This window comes from Corythoichthys intestinalis, chromosome 2, assembly GCF_030265065.1.
Source record: "Corythoichthys intestinalis isolate RoL2023-P3 chromosome 2, ASM3026506v1, whole genome shotgun sequence".
NCBI lineage: Eukaryota > Metazoa > Chordata > Actinopteri > Syngnathiformes > Syngnathidae > Corythoichthys > Corythoichthys intestinalis.
Genome location: NC_080396.1, coordinates 34,422,448 through 34,438,481, shown reverse-complemented (window position 1 = coordinate 34,438,481; position 16,034 = coordinate 34,422,448). Strand labels below are relative to the sequence as shown.

The window sequence follows — 16,034 nt, the reverse complement described above, 5'->3', positions numbered from 1 at the left end:
CTTTTGTCCACAAGCTCAGCCAAACTCAACAAAAAATAAAAACATTTTACCTAGATTATGATTACTGTGTGTTTATTTGGAAAAAATGCCTGCATAGGTTGCAAATAACATTTTTAAAATAAATAATGTAGAAAATAAAGAAATACATTTTAAGTAAATGCAAGTCATCAGCCAATCAAACGTACGTGCACAATCAGCCAGTGTAAAAAGGGTAAATGTAAGTCTGAACATAATGAAAATATTTCACTTAATTATGGTCGGGTCAATTCTATCTTTACAGCACATGTGAAGACAGTCTAAATTACCTTTATAACTGAACGCATCGTAGAATAAAAAAGGTTGCTTAAAAGTTGGTGGGGACAATTTGAGAATCCTGAAAAATTGGTAGTGTTATGTCCCTATCGTCCCTATGCAAACCTACGCCCCTGGGTCGTAGATATGGCATTTGAATGTTGAGCTTGTGACAGTGAAGGAGAGAACAGCTTGACTTGACATGATATCATAGTCTCATTTTAAAAAACTTTGTGTACCGTATTTTTCGGACTATAAGTCGTTTTTTTTGTCATAGTTTGGCTGAGGGTGTGACTTATCTGTAAAATTATTAACACATTATTATATAATTTCACATGTTATTTGGCTGTTTTGGAGTGACACTGATGGTTTGGTAAACTTGTAAGCATTTTTTTATGCTATAATTATCTGAATAACTCTTAATAGCTATGTTACATTAACATACCGGCCACATTCGCATTTCGTTGTTCATGCATCATGTAATATTATCACACTGTCCACTATTTCAGCATGTTGTTCTCTATTGTATCTTTAAGTTGCCTTTCAAGATGACATATCTGTTCTATGTGTTGGATTGTATCAAGTAAATTTCCCCCAAAAATGCGACTTATACTCCGGCGCGATTTATATGGTTTTTTTCTCTTTGTTGGGCATTTTATGGCTGGTGCGACTTATACTCAGGTGCGACTTACAGTCTGAAAAATACGGTAATTTCTCAAGCATATGCATCATTTTCTCGCGAAATGCAATGTCTTATATTACAGATGTATGTAGAATAACATCACAACTCATGGTGTAAAATGGAATATAATTTCGTCCCATTTTCTAGAGTGTTCCAGAAGGACAGTCGAAAAATATTTTACGTAAAAAAGCTTAACATCAAATACAATCTGAAAACTGTTAGCAATGAACACCAACATTTCTGCGGATATCACAACCTAATAATAATAATAAGAAGATGAACAAGAAGAATAGTAATAATAAAATAATAATAATAATATCCGACCTTTACCAGACCAATAGCACCAATATTTAGAATTTTATGGATGCGAAGCATTTTCTTTTTGATAGGTGCTAACCATGGAGAAAAAGCTTAACATCTCTTAAGGAGGAAAACGCTCACCATGTGTAAAACATATAACATAGGGGCAATAGTTTTGCTAGTTTCAGAAATGAAATGGTTCAATCTAGCAAACTTTTTGGATAGTGAGCATTGTTATGCTATTTTTCGCTTAGTTCTAGCCTTTTTGACAGTTTGTCAAGTAGCTGATGCTGGCGTTTATTAGCTTCCTGACCGAGGCTATAGGGGCTGAGAAGTGAAAACCATATTCCAGAAAACAAAATAACAAAAGCTGAAAAAAATCCATATTTCAGAAAACAAATTTCATTTGAGTAAACAGTTGAACTTAAGATGAAACAAATCATGATTTTATTAAACAACAAAAAACAATATCACGAGTCAATTCATGATTTGTTTTCTGTGATTTCTTGTTTTGTTTCACTTGCTATTTTATTCTTAAGATATATGTGTTATGGCTATTGTTAATTTGTTGACCAAAATGTAATATATTGTTTTTTTTTTTACTTCTGAGCCCTGGTACAAAGCTTCCCAGTCGTGCGAACAGGGTGATGCGTACTGTATCAGAGGAGGGAAAAAGCAGCTCTCAGGCATGACAATGCCAATAGAACTGTTGAGGAAGCTAAAATAAATGTTATTCCATAAAAGAGTAGTATTCATTTTTAAAATCTACAAAAATACAGATGATTATACAGAAAATAAAGCACAAAGTGGTGGTGATTACATGAGTACGTAGAGTGGGGAAAAACTGCTTTTAAGGGGTGATTTAAGGAGGAGCAAAATATGATAAACGCAGAGGCGATTGCTGTAAGACTGCAACGGAAGCTCAGATTCCCCCAAAATGTCATAAAATAAGATCAAACGCATACTGCTGTGTGTACGTGCCATTGACTAAATATACACTACTACACATTCAACTTGTTCGGAATTAGCTTTTTATCACTGGTTACAATGAGGTTTGCTTTTCATTCATTTACGCAGCTTCACAGTCCTTTTAACAGTGTGGAGGCTGTGCGCCTCCAGAGTTGCATTGTTCCACTACAGCGAAACGAGAAGAGTCACTGGCTAAAGGCTGGCCCATCGGATGCTGTGGGTCTCTGGGGGTATATGGGCAGTTGGCAGAGCTCGGCTGGCCCGGACGCTCTGCATGATGATTGCATGATCTGTCTGAGGCTGAATCCCTTTTTGATTGACAGTGAAATTAGCGAATCGGTGATCTTGTCTTATTACCAACTGCAGATTTTCATTCCGTTGTTATGAGTTGAACCGAAGATTTACAATCATAGTCTCATAATCATCCTAGGGACAGTTGCTTTGTTTAAAAACCACTAGCAAAAATTTGAGCTTCTATTTCTCGTGTTTTTTTCTATTGTAGCTGCTTGTGTTTGGAGACTTGACTTCTGGTACTCTAGTTTCTTTCCCTTCCGAGCAGCGGGTCCGCTGAGCCGCTCCACCATCACAACACACTTTGAGCTTCTCCTTATTGAAAGATCAGCATCTTGTTTCTAATTTGCAGAGACTTGAAGCATTCAAAAATATTGAACTTACTTTCGGATACAGCACTGGAAAGAAGCGGTCCACGTTGACTTCCTCACAAACCAGCTTGGGAGAAAAAAATAGGACATTTCATATATACTGATGTAATTTGCATGTGAGTGTGTTCCATTCTGGCTATAACTCTAGCCTTACCTTTGCCATTTGGACAATGTTGGGAAACTCAGTCAGGCAGGAGATGGGGATCACATCATGGTAGGTTTTTTGTTTGGTCCTGGTCAAGTCAGAAAAACAATCCTCACAGAAATGAAGTGTGATGCAACATTTCTCAGAATCTATCAGATGGCACAGAGAGGATCCGCTACGACCCATTATCAAACTTCCCCGCCCTTCCGCTCTCGCTCCCTCCACCCACTCGCTGGCCTAAATAGTCCATCTGTTGCCCTACTGTGGAAATAACAGTTCTGTTGACACTCTCTCATGCTTTATGACTTTTGTGATAGCGTTGTCCTGTGTTGACGCACTCAATACTGAACATTTTAGGCAACTGATTGGATTCTTCTGTTCTGACCGGTTTAACTGTGGTGTGTTTGCGTTACCTAAGCATCAGTCGGAGATGCTCCTGGTCACCAATCACGTCGTACTTTAAAGAGAACACCAGATGTCCAAGGGCACAGTCTGTTGAATAGTAATTAAAGTGTTCCTGAGGGCACAGTGCAAGGGAACGGCCGTTACTTTACAGTATTCATGCTAAGATACACATACACGTCCAATTTGTTTATATTATGTGCTCACAAGAACAGGTGTTGGGGATTCATGTATCCTCACAATGGCATGAAAATTGCACAATGAGACCGCTTGCTGTCAGATAATTGCTTATTCACTACATTAGTGTAATGAGCACAAAGTGAAATTGATTGTCGAATCCTCAGTGAGGATAATTTTCTTCATTGTCTTGTGGAATGAAGCTGCTACATATTGATGAGTATTTCCATTCAGCGGTGCCTGGAGATATGAGGTGTATTTATTCCTAAAACAGTCATATTTTAAATTAGCTTTCTTCATTGAAATGAATGGAAATGTCATTATCTCATTGGCTACCATTGACGGTGATAGAAGTCCAATCCATTTGAACTGCTAGGGTAGGGCAGCAATCATTCGCTATAAACCGCTAATATTCCCCCCATTTTGAACCCTGAATTTTATAGACCACTGTGGTTTATATATATGTTCATGTACCATTTTCTAGTGAAAATTTGGTGGGTTTGTCAGATAGTCAGGTGCACCCTATAGTCCAAAACTTACATAAAAAGATACATAAAAGTCTTTGCATCATAAGGTAATAAAAGGGATAACCATTGGCTGCCGCTGAGGTCCAATCTTTGACGATTTAGTTGGAATGGTATAGACTGGACTGGACGCCAATTGCCGTCAAGGACAGTGAATGAGCACATAAAGTGTAAACAATCACATCTACTGTATACACTGTAAGTAAGCAGCAGTAATATTTATCAATTTTCTGCCGAGGATAAAGAATATATGCTTTTGAGTATTATTATACTCAGTGTTGTTATTCTTACTTTAAAAAAGTAATTACAGTTACAAATTACTTCTCCCAAAAAGTAATTGTGTTAGTAGCTCAGTTACCTGAATGTAAGTGTAATTAGTTACTTGGCAAAGTACTGTAACTGGTGATAATTTTCATGTTGTCCCCCCAAAAAAGAAGGGAAAAAAAAAAGGTCACTCAATGTGAAGTTTAAAGGGTTTTTTGGGACAGTTGGCCCTGGCCCAATTCCTTACCCTAAACTTAACTAGACACAGGGGTATTGCGGATATTGTGATAACTAGATAGTAACCTTTGCTCTGTGTGGAAGTCATTTACTGTTGTGAATCAACCGTTAAAGTTGTTAAAATTGCTCCCGTTATTTCATTACTTCTCTTCCCTCCACTTTTGACATGTGTAAGTTTTAAAACTATTTCATCATTTAAAGATAGATTTAAGTCAAGATTTTGCCCGTTTGGGGCATTTTAGATAAAAAGTTACTTAGGTTCGCTAGGAAGGTTCTCTAAAACAGAGCCTTCCTGACAAGTCTACTGCTTTAAGATGGCGGCTGTGTACTAACGCATCTAGTTCTTTATTATACATGCTGCTAATGCCGCCGTGTCTGTCATTTGCATCTAGTTTTATATATATGTGATATCTACCAAAGCATCATGTCGGCGTAGTTTGTAGGCTATCGGCTACAGTCAGGTATTTTTGGAGCCACCTAGCATAGTACCATCACGTTTGCAACGGCGTCACTCGCCCTTGCCTCCTTCCCACTCCTGCTCTGCTCTCTCGTCTCCTTGAGTCCGTCTTTCTCAGACTTTTCTCGCGTCAGTCAACCAACATAGTAACGCACGCCTTCCCCGCCTCAGTAACGGTACGGCGCTGCCATGATAAGAAAAAATTAATTAGATTACTCACTACTGAAGAAAATAACGCTGTTAGTAACGCCATTATATTCTAACGCCGTTATTAACAACACTGATTGTATTGCATTAGTTAAAAATACTACCACATAGTTGCTGCTTATTATTAGATTTTTTTTTTATGGGGCAAAAGTAAATTCAGCTCTCTGCCAGCCCTCACAGTCAAAATGGATTGGATTCTATCATTGTTAATGGCAGCCAATGAGTTAATTGTGATTCCTTCTGGTGTGCATGACTTGGCAGTAATTTTTGCTTGACAATGTAAATTTGATGAATGAAGAAGATTGAAAAGAGGAATTACTTGAGTTCTGCCTCATTTTTGTTAAAGATTATTGACTGCCAAGTCTTCAGTTGTGCTTTTTATGACTGTAGTCATGCAGACATATGAAGTTTCAGCTCAAAAGATTTTGGCAAGAAACACATTGAAAATGGGCTTACAAAAGAGAAAACTTGAATTCAACACAATTTGGGCTTCATTTTATCTATGTTTTTTATATCAATTAAGAACAGACATAAAAAGTTAAAATTTACAAGATATGACATATTATATAATGAACTTGTCATTGACAGCACAAAGCATTTCTGAGAGTTTTAGTTCCTGAAACAGACACCCATGGTTAAGTGATAACCAAATTGACAAACCTTGGCCAGGAAGTGTTTGCGATAGAGCGACGCTGTCGTGTTACATTCCAGCTTTGTGCGGGTGTCCGAGGACAAAGTCTGCAGCAGCTCCAACGAGTCCACATTTTTACTCAACTCGTGATTGGTTCCCTCAATCCAGTAACCGCCAAATTGTGGCAGAAGGATGAGAGGAAAGGGGCTTTGCCTTCCCAAGACCTACAGTAGCACCAAAACAGCTTTTTTAAGATACGTAAATCGAAGATGAAGAAGGTAACACATGAACAAACATCCTACCTCATGGACACTTGGGTATGGAATATAGTCCTCCTCGGTCTTTGGTTCGTAATCCAAGGTTTATCATGAAGATAAAAACAAGAATAAATATGAATTCATTATTCATTGTTATTGAGTAAAACTGCAGGTTAATAATGCTTGCACTTTAGACAAAAGGATGATGAATTGGAAAAACGGAGTGAAAAATGACTCCAAGACTTAATGCACTAGTAATATGATGCCAAGCAAAGGATGAGCTACTTTGATTAATATCCCGCTGTGCGCATGGAGAGTCCTACCTTGAGCGGAGGTGGGAAGGTGCATCTCTGCTCATCCATCCTGTTCCCCTGCCACATGAAGAAGAACAAAACAGACGGGCCGCAGTCATTTATCAAGCTCAATTCAAACAGTAAAGTGATACTAAAATGAAATGAAATGACAAGACGGTTTTTCTCCAAGGATGTGTCGTGTACAAAAGGGAAAAAAAGCACAAAACAAACAAACAAAAAAGTGAGGTAGAGCAAACAGAGTAGTTTCGGACACTGCAGAGCAAACATTTGGGTGATAGAACATCCTGTTAGCACATAGAGCAATCATCTGATTGCAAACATGAACTGACATACAGTATGCGCAGAACAAGATAAGCGATATTTCAAAACTTTACATTTGACGAGCCAAATTGTCTGATTTCAACAAGCATCGCTAGGAAGCCTTCAGAGACCAACGGAGGGTTTGTGAGTTCAGATTTTAAAAAAGCTTACTGTGGAGTGACCAACGATGTTAATAAAGCAAAGTAATCTTCCATAGGAACAAGCAGAATTCAAGAGGGATTAGGAGGGTGGGGGGGGCTCGCCGATGCCGTGTTAGTTGCAGGGATGATTAACAAAATGGAGAGTGGGCGCAGTGTCGCCTTACCTGCATCTTTTCAATCATTTCAAATAAATCTGCAGTCTGGAGAGAGGAAAGGAAATGTTTTGGCTTATTAAAACTCTTTAACATTGTATATTTGTCAATTAGAATCCGTAATTAAACTGGCTCGTCAATGATGCGAGGGGCGAAGGAGGCTCTGATGGTGCTTCACTGCGAATTTTATGCTTGGAGCAATTTTTCTGATGCACAACTACAGCTAAATGGAAGCCATGCACCATTTGGGAGATGGGAGATGCGTGTCATGAAAAATCAGTCAAAATGTGCTAATGACTGGTGAGGAAACGACTAGTGGGGAATGAATTATAAGTTTGAAACAACATTAAAAAATAATCATGTCAGCACCATGTCAGGGACTACAGAGGTGCCTTAAATTACAAGTTAAATTTCGTCACACTTGCAACTCAACACTCATCACCTTTGTAAAAATAGCACTAATTAAGGTAGGGGCCATATAGCCTAAAAAATAAAATGTCTTTTTTTTCTCAAAATTCTGATTTATGATTTTTTTTCTTCCTGATTTTTTTTCTCTCTCTACACTTTTGAAAGATGACAATAAGAAAAACTAATAAAGTTTAAAAGATCATCTTAAATGTCGAATGAAAGTAACAAACTGCAAAACTTCTGTCATAAATATGTTTTTATCGCTCCCCATTTTTGCTGTCTGCCCCCAAATACATCATAATAATTACACAAAGGAACAAACTCTCATGATATAATCTATTGAATAATTGATTTCCTTTTTGGCAAAAAAAAAAAACAAAAAAAAAACTCAAATGTATATATTTTTTACATTTGCAATAAAAACTCAAATAAATTCATAAAGTTTATTTATTGTCCGGACCTAAGACTTGTGTGTTTTATCTCTCCATGAACACGTACATATCTCAAAACACTTGGTATCTCAAGTTAATGAAAAGAACAAAATTGCAATTAAGTGCAAATTAAGTGTTTTTTTTTCGTAAGAAAAATCGTACTTCATATTATTTTATCAAAACACAGTAATTAACACAAGCAGAAAAAGAGTCACCAAAAACATCTTATAGAAAGCTGTTCACCATTTCCTGTTTTTTTTTTGTGAGGCGCACAACTAAAAAAATTCGCCGATTTAGGTTTATCTGAATTGTACAAACTTCCAACATTTCAAATGCAAACACTTAAAAATGTACATGTGGAGTAAAGGCAGGTCAGTTCAGCTAGTAAAAGCGTTTGTGTACAAAGTGATTGCGTGATCGCTTTCAGTGTGAGTACACCTAAAGTCCTCCACCATGTGCAAACAATTGTCTGCCGCAAACCCTGAAAGTAAATAAATGCCGCCTCCAACCATGTTTGAGATTAGAGTTACTGCGTATCCACCTCACTGGCGGACTGCAGCATGAGTCTCATAGTGTAAGTCAAGATGCTCATTTGGATTTGCCTTCTCACCTCACTGAATTTTGCTTGCAAAAGAAACACCTTTAACATAAAAACATCTTCGAGCTTTGATTAGATCAGCAACTGTGAGGTGCCACTCAAATTCCAGTTTGTGCCGAGACTGCAGGGCTGAATTCCAACTGTAGTACTTGTAAATTGACTTACATGTCTTGGTTTGCTCCAGTGAGCCCGAGTCACCATTGCAGATGAAATGTTGGGATTTTTAGCCATATTTCATGAAACACGCTGGACGTGCTAGTGAAAGCGACCTTTCTACCAGACTGTGACCCTTCCTGGCTCAGTGCACTCATCGACATGTGTCATTCTAGTAGATCCTTAGAAGCTCCTAGGTTCTGATGGCGCCTCATCTGAGCTGCTGACTGCCAACTAACTCAAGTCAGCGCCCACTCCTACTTCAACTATAGAGGTGGAGCTTCTCTCTTCATAAAACTGATACAATCACCTACTCAGGTAGAGCCATTACTTCCTGTCTAAACATTGAGAACGCAATACAACCAGTAATGTAAATACAACAGGTTGGGACTTAATGTGTCACTTTTGAATGTTTAGAGAACAAATAAGACATTGAATTGCACCTGTGAGTTCCTGTCCACCAACTGACACCAGAAGTGGGGGGTTTGTTTTGTAAGCACCAGTGTTATAAATACCCTCACCATGAAGTTTTAAAAGAAAAAAAGTCACACTTACTCAATGATAAGAACAGTGTTGTTACTACTGTAATCTGATTACTTTCTTCAGTATAGAGCAATCTAACGCGTTTGTTTTTCCAAACCAGTAATCTGATTAAAGTTAGTTTCCTTAGTGTCTGTGCGTTACTATTTGTTATTGCATCATAATGTATGTAGAATGAGGAGTACTGTAGTCATTTACGAACAGCATTTTGAATAGAAAATGCTAGAAAGGTGCCCGCTACGTGTTCGTTTCCATGGTAACCACTCACATTTACTTCCTGTTTTGGTCTCGAGCAGGGGTGAAAGTGGCTAGAATTTCTTGCTGGAACTCATGACATGAAGGTCGCCACTGAGCCAGAAATGTTATTTATTTAAAAAATGTTTTTCTTTCGTTTTTTTTGTTTTGTTTTGTTTTTTTCGCAAAATAAAAGTTGACAAAAACAGCAACAACCCAGCCTCATCTCCTAATTTTTATTTTCCCTCATTTCCTCACACACTAAATGCCAAATCTCAATTTTAACTACTTAAGAACATAGGATGTATATTAAAATTGAAGTTTTTCATTTATTATTATTATTATTATTTTTAATAATAAACATATAAGTAACATACTGTATATTCAGAAAAAATAGTACAAATGACTTATATTATGCAGAGTGAAATGGAATATATTTAGAAGATCGCGCAAACATTGACTTTTTTAAATCATAAGGAAATGAATAAGTAGCCTAACATAAATGAACAAATATAAGTCCAAAGTGCACATTGACAGCTAAGATGTTCCGAACCTCCCCATCAGAGCAAATAAAACTAAATATGATAACTAAGCCTTCTCAACTCTTTCGTTGCTAAAGATTTGATTCATTTTATGTTGCATAGCCCTTTTTTGTCGCATCAATTCAACAACCTTTTTTTTTTGTGCTGTTCCAGAAAACATGCACATATGAACCAATGTGAGCTAACTATCTATGCTGATCACATGTCAGTATGTCAGCCAATTGAACGGATAAATGAGTCCAGGCGTTTTGCTTTGCTGCGTGCAGTCGCACATTGACGTGACTCATCAAATAACTGCAGCAGCTGGGGAAACCTCCATGCCGTCCGTGGAATAAAATAAATAATAAATATTGGTGGAAACGGATTACGCTATACAAGCACTTTATTATGCTTGTTGTTAATATTTGTGTATGCAAATCTGATGTTGGTAGATTGTTTTCTTCTTGGAGATGAAATGCATGTGTGGCAGCTTAGCATTTTTTTTTTTTTTTTTTTTACATAGCATTTTGACAGTTGACATCATATTTTCGGAATCAAAGCACAGTGTACCGAAACAGCATTCCGGCCCTGAATCTTAGACCGGAACAGCATTTCGGCCCTGAATCTTATACCGGAACTGCATTCTGGCCCTGAATCTTATAGACCTTACTCACCTACGTCACAAAATGACGTGTCGCTGTATCCGGCCGCCATATTGTCCATCATTTTTTAGCCCTATTCTCAATGGTTTCAATTAGTCGTGCAATTTATAGAGCAATTCATGGAAGCCCCGGTGTTATCTGACGCTGTAAACTCATTGGATGCGTTGCATAAAAGGCGTTATGTGGAAAAGCTTCAGTTTATCCATTTGCCAGACCCATATTTGATGCCTAAATCGATGTTTTTCGACACGCTGTCTTCGCCGTCTCTGCCTGACATCTGCTACCCTGATATTTACAACTATCTTGTCCACATAAAATCAGCCTATTCTCACGAAAGTTTGAAAAACTTTAAGAGCTTGGAGGCTTATAAATACTTCGTTGCTGGTTGGGTGAAACAGGTCCTCGTCCACGAAAATTCGGCAGGAATCTATCTTGTGCTCGGGAAGGTGAGTTACGAAATTTTCAATTCAAAATCTTTTGTTCTGGCTAACATCCACTGTCAAGTCTAATGTATTTCATGACATTTGTCAATGGAGCTAGGGCTTTTAATGTTTATATGGTTTAGCGATAGCACTCTCACTACATACATATATAATATGTAATAAATATGAAGTGCGATAGCACTACTCCAGATTGTCCCTAGTTGAATTTATTTTTTGGCTTTTGACCTCAATAGTGAAATTGTAAATTAATTGTATGACAACTGTCTTATTATCCCCTTATAATTATATATTTTCAGGTAGTTCATTCACAACGTCTGAGTGTATGTTGTCGGCGATTAGCCTAGCAATGATCTTAATTGTGGTTGTCAGCCCAAAACCCTCTAAATATATATTAAATGCATCTTACCAGATATAAAATGACTACTACATAATCTGTGGTAATCGTTTGGAGCCCAGTTTTCTCGTCGAATTGCAGCAGCCCATCTCGCTCTCCTCTCCGGGTCTCTCGGAATCCGGTAGAACTTCAAGTCTCTCCGTCTATCTTCTCTGTTATTGCAACCGACCGCCACACACGCCTTCACCATTTTGATTATTAATGTTAACGAGCAGAAAAACACGCCATAATAGGAGGAATTTACGTAGCGGTAATGCATAAACAGTGACGAGTGGACGGACAATATGGCGCGGGGGCGTGGTTGTGACGTCATGTGAGAAGGGTCGATACCAGAACTGCGTTCCTGACCGTTCTGGCCCACTTTCACCCCTGGTCTCGAGTCACACGCGTGACGAGTGTTTTGGTACTGAGAAAGGCATGTGCCAACGCGGGTGCACATTCGAGCCGAGTTCAGCCAACCTTTTGAGATGTGCGAGGGAATGTTGATCTGTGTACATCCATGAATGAACTTGAGTATTTTTCCTTCAGTCTGGAGGGTTCCAGCAATAGGCTGGACCCCCTACATGGGCAGCCGTTTCGTAGCTTTGCCGTTGCAATGCCGGGTAGACATCACTCCAAGTTGGTAAGCATTGTTTACATCATAGTTGTGTTCCACATTTATGCCATGAGGTGACTTGTTCGTCTAGCATCTTTGAGATGTGTTTCTAAGTCCGATTGAGTGTAAAGTGCTAAGTTGCAGCCACGTTTTGTGGCCAAATTGACCGCGAGTGTGTTCGGCGTACTTTTGGGTTGTGCGCAAGCATCTGCGCCCGCCCCCACCTTTGAGTTTATTGCACTGTGCAATTAATTAGTGTGTTGTTGGCTATTATTATGATCAATTTGCATTGTTTTACATTGGCACTGATATGCTGGTAACCCCTAAACCCTAACCCGAAGTTCAGAATTTTTGACATTAGGCTTAATCTTCGAGTAAGCGGGTGTTTAATTAGACGGTGGAGCCAATTCCATGCAGTTTTTCAGTTATTTGTTAGTTTCAGGGCTCTGGAGCGGCTAAACTAGCACAAGTCAAAGGTGGTTGAAATCAACTCCATCGACTAATCAAACCTCCGCTAACGCTAAAGATTAAGCCTTATGTGAAAAATTCTTGATCTTCTCCTTTAGATTCAAATCATCAGAAAGTCAATTACATCCGATGACAGGCAATGACTCTTATTTTGAGGCAGCAAAGGGAGAAAATTTGGGAAAAAGAAACTGATAAATTACTTTTAAAGTAACTTAGTTACTTTAATAATAAAGTAATCAGTAAAGTAATGAGATGACTTTTTTTTTTAGGCGTAATCAGTAATCAAATTACTTTGTCAAGTAATCTGTGACAACACTGGCTCACAACTAACTATGGCAGTGGGTTGGATTGACCCTAAATCGGTTGTCAGACAATCCTGTCACATTTTGCTGCTGATTAGATTTTGTTCTGTTACAGAGCCGGCGGTGTGGGCGTTCCTGACATCGCACTTGCAGTTAATTCAAGCTAATCAACATTAGTGTATAACACCGGCGATCCAAGACAACTGTGCCGAGATATTTGCCTGCTGATCGCCATTCAACACTTGTACTTTCGAGGCTCATTGGATTTACTAGTTTGTTTGTCAGCTTTTTTTTTCATTTGGTGATTCCTCTACTTTGTGCAGGTATTGCGTGTGATTATTTTTGCTATCTTATTGGCTTGCTGCCCAATGCCTAGTTTAGTGTTATTAGATCCCCTTCGACCTCTTGTCACGGACCCCTTTTGTTATTCTCCCTTTTTCTGCGATCGCGTGTTTTTGTTTTGGTTGTGTTAATAAACCCTTGAACCATCCCCTCAGTTGTTTTCTGCTCTTGGGTCCAATCTTGTATTCCGCATTCGTGGACTGTAACAAATCCCAGGGTAATAGGACGTGAAGAATAATTCACACACACATAGGGACAATTTAGAGCAGGGGTAGGCAAACTATTCCCCGAAGGGCCGCAGCAGGTGCGGGTTTCCGTTCCAACCCATCAAGAGGAAACCTTTTCACCAATCTGGTGTCTTGCAAGCACAATCAACTGATTGCAGTCACGTGCTTCTTGTTTCAGCAGAAACCTCATTGGTTAAACTGTCTGTGCTTGACCAGTTGGAACAAAGACCAAGACCCACTACAGCCCTTGAGGACCAGTTTGCCCATCCCTGATTTAGGGTGTTTAATCAGCCTTCCATGCATGTTTTTGGGATGTAGGAGGAAACAGAGTACCCGGAGAAAACCCACACAGGAAAGGGAGAACACGGAAACTCAACGCAGGAAGGCCTGAGCCTGGGATTGAACCCTTAAACTGTGAAGCAGACGTGCTAACCACTCTGCCAAGAGGTAGGAGGAGTTTATAGCGCAACTTGTAACGCCATTGACAGCTACTTCAACATTCATGGCGCAACACAGAATGCTACTGGCTCAAAAATGGGCCAGCATTCATAAAAGAATTCGCAACGCCATTGGCTACCTCTTGAGCATTCATGGAAGAAATTGCTCCCATTTCCAAATATGAACCATAAATGAACCTGGACTATCACTCGGTCGCAGGCCCCATCGTGCCGCCTATATAAAATATAAATTTCATTATTACGTAAATCATTCATTACCATTTCAACTTGGAGGGCAGCTCCCTCAGTTGAAATGGATTAGACGTCTAATACCATCAATGGCACTGAAATATAATCATTCACATACAGCCCTCCCAGTTCAAATGAATTGGGTGTACATTGCTGCCAGCAAATAACTTAATTTGGCACTGAGAGAGTTAATGGTTTAGCAACGCCACCAAATAGTATTGTTCTTCCACTACAAACAAACCAATGTGAAGTGATGGAGGAATAACTTTGATGCCGCTATCAAGTGGAGAAGTTTGCAATCATGTTAGATTTTTGCTCATATCTCACAAAAACGGGCCTGTAGCTGAAGCAATTTAACCCCTTCACCACCATTACGGCGATAGACATCCACTCCATTTTAATTGGGAGCTGAAACACGCATAATCACTGCCGGTGCTCCCAGCCAAAGTGTAATGGACGTCTATCATTGTCAGTGTCAGCCATTGCATCCAAAAAAAAAATGTTGCCATCATCACAAATAATGTGGAATAGTTGGTAAATTGTCATGTAAATCAAGCCAGTGTCCTTGTAATCTGGCCTAATCATGATGAATTCTAAGTGCAACTGCAAAAAAACCAATTCCATTTCTGGCACAAAATTAACCAGAATAAAACAGGTGTGCAATTCTCAAAAGACGGCTGAGACTGATCATTAGGTTTAGCTAAAGGGATTATTATTATGACTTGAAGCCAAGACATTGATACTGTGTTTTAGATGCCGTTGACCTCGTGAAATGTGACTGCTTATTTTAGGTTTCTCTGCTCACGCCATGCGATTCAGGCTTTTTTCCATCCAAGCACAACTGCAGAGAAGATCATCTTTGTCACCACGCTAATTGACTGTTTTTATCCGTGTAAATGTTCAAGGAGAGGATAATTTCATCTTGCCATGCTAAGCACGTTGCTTTTAATGAGTTTGTCACCAGGAAATGCGAGTAACGAGGACCTATGGAACAACCGTAAAATCCGCCGAGGTTAATTGCAGATTGGCCTGGTTTGCAGTACACTCTGATTAAAGTGATGTTGCAGTCAATGCATATTATTATCAAATCAATATTCAGTATGTGTGTATCTGAGAGGTCAAATCTTAAGTATCATTTAACAGCAAAGGTTTCTTTTTGCTACAGCATCATTTGTATTGAATTTCAGCTGGGTGCTCCCATTCTTTGGGCAAGAATGGAAACTCACATCAAAGCATTAATAAACATGTGCATGGACGGAAAAGCACACACAACAATTTGAATGAAGACTGCCCAAAACTTTGGAATTTGTAGCAACATCATAACTAACATTGTAGTCCAGAAACGTACAGTATTGGTAATCATCAAAAATAAGAGGTTATATTTCTGAAGTTGTAAGACTGTTGTAATGCTGTAATATTAAGAATTAAAAAGATCATTTTCTAGAAATAAAAATGAATATTATGAGAATTATACCCAAAAAAATGCATGAGTATAGTCACTGAGGGAAAAATAGCCCTCAAATCTACAAGAGTAAAGTCCAAATATTAAGGGTTAAAGAGAAGAAAAAGCCTGACCATTATCTGAGACTAAAAATGGAAAACCATATCCCGAAAAATTACGCCAAGAGACAGAAAATTCAAAGTTGACAACATACATTTGTAACCTATGAGAATAAGAATAAGAATAAAAATACAGAAAAACGATTATCAACTTAACCCTCAAAATTCCTAAATGAAAAATTTGTAATATTATGAGGAAACCACTTAAAATCATGCCAATCATTTTAGAAAAATTTAAAAAGAGGAAATATGCAATTTTGCAAGAATAAAGTATAAACATTATAGATACACAAGAATAAAGTTATAATATAATGGAAAACGGATGTTTTGGAATAAAC

At 38.4% G+C, this 16,034-nt stretch overlaps 1 protein-coding gene across 12 annotated transcripts in view; it reads right to left on the bottom strand.

The window, feature by feature from the left end:
* Window positions 1-16,034, bottom strand: part of rap1gapa (RAP1 GTPase activating protein a) — a 112,242-nt gene that overhangs the window by 29,712 nt on the left and 66,496 nt on the right. For 8 of the 12 annotated variants that reach the window (XM_057858032.1, XM_057857950.1, XM_057857959.1 and 5 more), the window contains 7 exons: window positions 7,145-7,180; window positions 6,529-6,576; window positions 6,251-6,289; window positions 5,978-6,172; window positions 3,463-3,566; window positions 3,059-3,137; window positions 2,918-2,971 (listed from right to left, as the gene is read on the bottom strand). In XM_057858032.1, the coding sequence (XP_057714015.1) occupies window positions 2,918-2,971; window positions 3,059-3,137; window positions 3,463-3,566; window positions 5,978-6,172; window positions 6,251-6,289; window positions 6,529-6,576; window positions 7,145-7,162 (537 nt within the window). In that variant the 5' untranslated portion in view covers window positions 7,163-7,180. Of the gene's footprint in view, window positions 1-2,917; window positions 2,972-3,058; window positions 3,138-3,462; window positions 3,567-5,977; window positions 6,173-6,250; window positions 6,290-6,528; window positions 6,577-7,144; window positions 7,181-8,734; window positions 16,010-16,034 lie in introns of those variants that run through there. The other 4 variants (XM_057858036.1, XM_057857967.1, XM_057858016.1 and 1 more) reach the window with 2 other exon arrangements.